We start from the raw sequence: 6,829 nt of genomic DNA on the forward strand, positions 1-6,829 counted from the left end.
GGGGAAGTGGGGGGGTTTATCCTGAAAAACTCGTGGGCTGATTCCCAAACGCGGGGCAGTCACTCCTTGAAGTGGTGGCTCCAGGAAATCTCCGACTGGGAAGAGCGCACGATCTGCCCCAACAGCTACAAGTAAGTGGATGCAAAACGAGTCGACTGTTCGTAGCTAACTTGGCCGAGTAGCCCCACCAACTGGTACGCTTGCGGCGGCACGGACAACAATGCCGACTTGGTGTCGCCCACCAACGCCACGGCCACAGTCGTGTATAACAAGGGTATTGAGGACTGTCTCACCGACACCACGCGGATGTTTGCCAAGACCAACGTCCAGACCCTCGACTTGAAGTGCTCGGATGCGACACAGTGCAAAGTCAGCGACGACGTAACCTACTACGTCCGCAACACGACCGACTGGGGCGACCGCATGACCCTCATGTGTGTGTGGGAGCACGACGCCAAGACCGGCTCGGCACGCGACTTTTGCTTGATTCCAATGCTCGAGCAAAACTTGGCCGCGACGTTCAAGTACAGCAGCCCTTTCAAGTGCAAAATCGAATCCTCGTACTGATTGATGGTGCTTGGCATGTGTAGGCCCAAAGTGGCGTTGGCCAACGACGTTGATCGATGTGGTTTCTACTTCTTTTCGTATGAAGCTGGTAGGTGTTGCTTCTTATAGTGTAGAACAAGTCAAGACTGATAGTGACTACATTGTAGCTCGCCAGTACTTGGCTCGATTCGGTCAATTTTTCGTCAACAGCTTTGACATTGAGTGGCATCCCAGCTCGTACGTGGCCAACGCCGACAAGTTCCCGTCGCGTAACTACACTTTGCTGCGACAGTCGACCTTCCGCCAGAACACGGACGACTTTGACGGGCCTCACCCGTACGCCAAAGTCATACCGCGTACCGTAACTTAGAGAACCGAATCATGGAAACTCCAAGCATGCATATTGAAAGCAATGGGCAAATGAATACTGTATTCTCGTACAACTCGTAATGATATATAACCACCTACAGTTATACGAATTAGGCTGTGTGGCCTAGTTAATGGTTCTTGTTTCAGGACTAAAATTGACCTGAGTGGCAGTTACACGTAACCGCCAACGAAGTTCATTTCCGACCAGAACGCTCCCCCCGATTCACGGACGATGCCACAACGTCCAGAAACATACACATCATCACAATACCCTCGGCTGACCAAGCATGTGTCAGCACCCCCAGCCCATTCCCCAGCACAATTGTAATCTCAACCCACGTTAAATGGCATGTTGCATTACAGCTGAAGTAGGGAAAATGATTCGCCAGCGGCTACATTTACACAGAAACCCCCTTCGATCAAACAGATATGGTGGTCCGCCAAGCACAAAAAGGAGCACTTGTTTACGTCGTTTTATGCCCACAACTTGCAAGCTTTCGCACGACCTACTCCCATCGCGTCGTCCCAGGGCATCCAAGCCGCCGAAATCGGGACGTTCTATCGACATCAGCAGCTCGAAATGCTCTGTGGCCGTGCCACGTCATTCGCCACAGTCAGTACGCACGACGAATCGTTCTCGTTGGTTGCGTCGTCGCGTCTGGCGAAACTCGAAAAGGTCGAGCAATACTTGCAAGCAGAACAAAGGCGGCTGCAGTCGCAGTGTGTTTGGACTTTTCACGATACCCCCGTGAGTGCACGGTACGTGCCACTGTTTTTCGAATACTCTCGTGTTGTTTGAAGTATCATCGTGGCGGCGCCACTAGACTGCCCATTCAATTCGTGGTGGTCGCGGTCCACTCCATCTTGGACAAGGCCATTGCCGACAGCGTGATGGCATGGCGTGCCCATCGGAACGCCCAGTGCGTACTACCTCAAACCCTCGCGACTGCTATCGCCCACACTACCCAGCATCTCGAACATTGCACCCACGTCCACCGCATCAACTTGACACTAAAATTGCCTAACCGACCCCACCACCGCCTGCATGCTCTCTTGACCACTCAATCCAATCTCCAACAACTGCATCTGCAAGCCACGGAATATCGCGAGCGGTTTGCTATGAGCAAAGAAGAAGAACTGCAACGAACATTATATCAATGGACGATGGCTGTCGAACGCAAGGCGGACTACACCAAGTACGTCGACTTGGCACTTCAGTTTCAGCCCCTCTCGGAAGTGGATTTCAACGCCACTGCGTGGCCTGGACATGTGTACGAGGTACAAAACCACAAGTAGCTCCATCCTGGAGGCTTCCTGTCCATTCATTTCACGCTTCTATTGTCGTCATAAACTTAGTTGCGCCTTCGAGCAGGGTGTCATCACGTCGAGCGATTTTACAGGCTCCATGGACCCCGTCGGCAGGCAAAGAAGTTTTCTGCCGCTCGTCGGATTCAGGCCACGATGAGGGGTGCCAAGGCAAGACGAGTGTATCAACCGGCAATGGCATTTCGAAGACGTATGTGGCACAAACTGATGCGCGTGACGTTCTTGGCGTGGCGAGGCTGGGCCAAGAAGGCTACGAAAGCCAAGCGAATTCTGCGCACAGCGCTGGCCTCGCGTCAAGCCACCAGCTTTGGCCGATGGGTCGAGTTTATCCGCATTGCCCGTGCTGAAAAGGAACGTAAAGTACGAGGCGCGTTGACGCACCTGCTGCACAACCGAACCGAAACGGTGCTTCGTCGGTGGCGAGGACACACGTATCGCATGAAAAATGTCCACCGAATGTCCGCGCGCGCCGTGACCATCAATCGGGGGTACTACTTTCATGCGTGGCGCACTGGCGTGCAAGCTGCAGTCTTCGGGCGCCTGCAGATGCTCAGTGCCATCCACTTGCAAGCAACCTGGCGACGCGTCCTCGCAACCCGTCAAACCCAACACAGGTACGCATCCTTGCATGCTTGACGTTTCGTCGTTGCATTGACAAAAAAACACAGGAATTTTTGATTCAACGACATAATAAATTGAACGTGTGTTGATTATAATGTTATTTGTTAGACGTACAACATACGCCAAGGCTGCAGTCCAAATCCAAGCAGTCGTGCGCGGCAGTCAGCGGCGACGGCAGCCCTTGCCATCGAAATCGCTGGACGAGCGCCGCCGGTCGGCGTTCCTTGTGTATGCGCAATCATTGAATCATGACGTGGCAGTCGCGTGTGAGACTCGACGACAACAAGCTGAAGACAACGTTGTGAAAGTCGCCGAATTGGCTGCTGTGGCAGCGCTCAAGGTGGTCCAGTCATCCAAAGAAGGCACGTTGGAATTGACCAAACTGGCAGCGGCGGAACGAGCCCTGCATGTCATCGGCACCCACGCGGTATTCCTTCGAACGTACGGCATGACCAAGGCGGAGGCATTCGCGGTTGTGGCCCAGCGTCAAGTGGATGAAGCGTTGGCGAACGCCCAAGTACTCGCGCGCCATACGTTTCGACTGCTGCGGCCACCACCGTTTGCGTGTATGCATCCTGATCACAGGGGCGCCGCCAGCTTTGCATCTCTGGAGGACTATGTTGGCCATGCGACTTGTTCATTGACGACTACACAAATCCAGCTGCATGTTCAGCTCTGTGAAAAGGGCATTTCGGGGACTTCAGACTCGTTGAAGGTGGCACTCCGACTGTGGAATGTGGGCCAACGGGTGTTGGACATGACAAACTCAACGGAATCTGTTGCAGAAGTAGCGATGGACGTGATAACAATGCCTCAGCTGCCACTGCCGCTGCCTGCATCAAGCGCTCACGAATGGAAGTTGGTGGACCAGGCGTTGACCGCGCTCAAGAAATGGTTTCACCTGGCAACACTGCCATCCTCGACACTGCATTCAACTGACTATACCCCCACTCTTGAACGCATTCGACTTGCCACAGACTTGCGATGGCAAGTGTTTCGTTGGCTCGTATCGGTAGTCCCTCCTCCTTCCACAACCTCGCAGTCCGACGATCTCGACAAGTTGGTCATGCGGCATCTGCATCACTACGACGAGGCCAACAAGGCGTTCTACACCCGATGGGCTGAGTTAGAACAAAAGAAACTACTTGGGCATTTCCAAAGGGATGCGTCAGGAATGTTGCAGGCAGTGGGGACCCTAGCCCGTAATGCTGTTGTATGGAAACGACGGGAAGCAGTGCATGGCCTACACCAGCGAGCCTCTCTCGGGTACTTTCATCTTGTGCGAGAAAGGGCCACTGTACATCTTGTGAAGCGATTTCATGCGAGGAATGGACTCTGGAGTGCGGCTACTCAAGCCATCGAAGCCCTGCGAGCTCGACGCATGGCACTCACGGAGCTTCAATCAAGATACGACCATGCCGCTGCACGGGTGGACGTGGCAGCGTGGCTTGGTGTCTGTCCGTCTATTTCACTCATCGTCAGCGGTATCGATCAACGCGCAGCGTGGAACCTGCGGCGGCAGGTTGCTGGCGCCTTCTTGCTTGACATCGCAACTCGAGCTCAGCAAGTTCAAGTTCCGGATAATTAGTCAATTTTATCCGAAAATCCCGTGATTTTATTAATAGGGCAGAGTTCTACTGCCGCGGACGTCACGATGACTCCCAAGTCGACGCATCCTTCGTCGCTGCCTTCAACGACATGGATCTTCGGCTTGTTCTGCTTGATCAACCTCCTGAACTTTGTGGATCGAGGTATCATTCCTGGCGCTCCGACGCAGTTCCAGTACTTCATCAAGGAAACGTTGCACATCGCAGTTGGCGACGAGAGCAAGTACTTGGGGCTCCTGGCATCGTCGTTCATTGCTAGTTACGCAGGCTTCATCCTTCTTTTCGGGTACCTCTCGATCTTCATCAAGCCTTTCCATCTAGTGGCTGTGGGGTTGTTCGTATGGTGTGTGGCAGTGGTCGTATGTGGGGCCTCGAAACCCGCCAACAGTTTCTACCTGCTGCTCTTTGGGCGCATCGTCAGTGGCGTAGGCGAGTCTTCGTTCCAGTGCATCGCTCCGCCATTCATTGACGACCACGCGCCGCCAGCCCAGCGCACGCTTTGGCTCGGCATCTTCTTCTCGTGCATCTCGGTGGGCACAGCCCTCGGCTACGGATATGGCGCGGCCATGGCCAACTCTGCTTGGGGATGGGGCTGGGCTTTTCATTGGGAAGCCATCATGATGGCCCCTTTGGTCGTCGCATGCGCGTTTTTCATTCCCGACGCGTACAATCGAGCTAGCCAAGACCACCACCACCACCACGTCCCCCTACCTACGGACGACTCGGACGACGACCCGAACGATCCAAGTAGTAGCGAAGAGGCGGTTCCCGTAGCCCACACCCGCCAGCCGTTCGTCACGGAAGTGTGGGCAGTCGTGAACAATGCCGTGTTCATGCTCACGGTGTTGGGCACGGCAGCGTTTACGTTTTCGCTGGCCGGGCTCAGCGTGTTTGGCCCAATGTTCTTGATCGGGCTTGGGTTGTTTGACAAGGAAACGGAAGCGTCGATGGTATTTGGGTCTGTCGTAGGTAGGTGGGGGCTATATCGTGCATCCATCCATCGTTCTTGGTGTTGCTACTCGTCTATTTTTTCGTGTTGTAGTGATCAGCGGCGTGATTGGAACCCCATTGGGGGGCCTCGTGCTCGACTGGTCGTGTCGCGCTCGACCCCACTTGCGGCAATACATTGCCCTGCGCCAAGTGTTTCTTGCCATGACCATCGGCACCGTCTTGTCGTTGCTGGCGTGGTGTCTGCTGCCGAACAAGATTGGATTCCTCCTCTGCTTTGGCCTCGCGCTATGTTTTCTCTTTGCCACGACATCGTCCAACGCGATCGTGATCTTGCTCTGTGTGGATCCGTCCCGGCGATCTCTTGCTGTGGGAGTCAACACCCTCATCTTGCATTTGCTCGGAGACGTGCCGTCCCCCATCATCCTTGGCGCGCTCAAGGACGCGTGGGCGCCGGACTGCGGCTCCATTGAGAAGGATGGCGCGGTCGTGCTGAATCCCGACTGCGCAAATGACTTCCACGGTCTGCTGCTGTCCCTCCTCTTCCCCCTGCTTTGGATGATCTGGTCCGTGCTGTCGTACGGCGCCGCGGCCTTCATCGTGCAGAGGCGACTTCGTCGCCAAGGGCATGACGTGTAGTTAGTTGTAGGTAGTGATTCCATCGGAAGGTGGTTTTCACTATTTTTAAGCGAAAACCAGCCATTCCTGTACGAGGGTATCTATCTACACTTTCAAACGCGGTTCTTCTGCGCACGATCGGATCATTATTGAGTCATCATTCCTCCACCACAATTGTGCTTTTCAGTCAAATTTGCCTATTTTGGGGGATTGATGAAATCACCAACTAATGGAGTATGATTGGCCACAAAGAATGAAAGTTGCAATTTGATTGGCTAAAAATTGATTGTAGTATTGCAGTCACAAAGATATTAATACTGCTCGTTAACTTCGTTTTATATTTAATTTCGAAGGTCCGCCGATTGTTCGGCGGTTGATTCATTCAACCAATAGCAGGAGGAAATTATGAGTAGAACACACAATACTATTAACTCCCCTAGGACCAAATAGTACTGCTCAGGAGTAAGGTAAACCATCGAATTCGCAAACACTTTTTGCGTTGTGTCATGCCTAATTTTTGACGCAACATATCGCTGGAAATCCTTGGAATTCGAAGGCATAGGAGGAAAATGTAATTCGAGCACTATTTGATAGTCCTTTTTGATCATAAAACAACTGAATACTGTATGTTGTTTGTATAGGATTATTAGGAGCAGTCGTAAACGTCGGAATGAAATTTTGTGATTTTCTATTTCTCGGACAGTGATTTTATCTTGATTTCTGTATTGCGGAATAAAAATATGCACTATTTATACATATTTACCCATTTACGAAACAAGATCAACACTCCGATA

The 6,829-nt window shown here is 52.7% G+C and overlaps 3 protein-coding genes across 4 annotated transcripts in view; all 3 read left to right on the forward strand.

Annotated features, from left to right (window-relative positions):
• H257_18867 overlaps positions 1-1,025 on the forward strand; it is a 4,892-nt gene extending 3,867 nt beyond the window's left edge. Inside the window, exons 6-8 of one of the 2 annotated variants that reach the window (XM_009847998.1) lie at positions 183-524; positions 591-655; positions 714-1,025. In XM_009847998.1, the coding sequence (XP_009846300.1) occupies positions 183-524; positions 591-655; positions 714-916 (610 nt within the window). In that variant the 3' untranslated portion in view covers positions 917-1,025. The remainder of the gene's footprint in view (positions 1-182; positions 525-590; positions 656-713) is intronic. The other variant, XM_009847999.1, reaches the window with a different exon arrangement.
• Positions 1,026-1,495: 470 nt separating this feature from the next.
• H257_18868 (hypothetical protein) lies at positions 1,496-4,474 on the forward strand (the record flags this gene model as incomplete). The annotated part of the gene is made up of 4 exons (XM_009848000.1): positions 1,496-1,674; positions 1,740-2,193; positions 2,272-2,855; positions 2,971-4,474. The coding sequence occupies 4 exons, from the start codon at positions 1,496-1,498 to the stop codon at positions 4,448-4,450; spliced, it is 2,697 nt and encodes an 898-aa protein (XP_009846302.1). The 3' UTR covers positions 4,451-4,474.
• Positions 4,475-4,493: 19 nt separating this feature from the next.
• Positions 4,494-6,202, forward strand: H257_18869 (hypothetical protein). Its single transcript, XM_009848001.1, has 2 exons — positions 4,494-5,438; positions 5,512-6,202. The coding sequence occupies exons 1-2, from the start codon at positions 4,517-4,519 to the stop codon at positions 6,054-6,056; spliced, it is 1,467 nt and encodes a 488-aa protein (XP_009846303.1). The 5' UTR covers positions 4,494-4,516; the 3' UTR covers positions 6,057-6,202.
• Positions 6,203-6,829: the final 627 nt, after the last annotated feature.

Source organism: Aphanomyces astaci (assembly GCF_000520075.1).
Source record: "Aphanomyces astaci strain APO3 unplaced genomic scaffold supercont1.246, whole genome shotgun sequence".
Taxonomy (NCBI): domain Eukaryota; phylum Oomycota; class Saprolegniomycetes; order Saprolegniales; family Verrucalvaceae; genus Aphanomyces; species Aphanomyces astaci.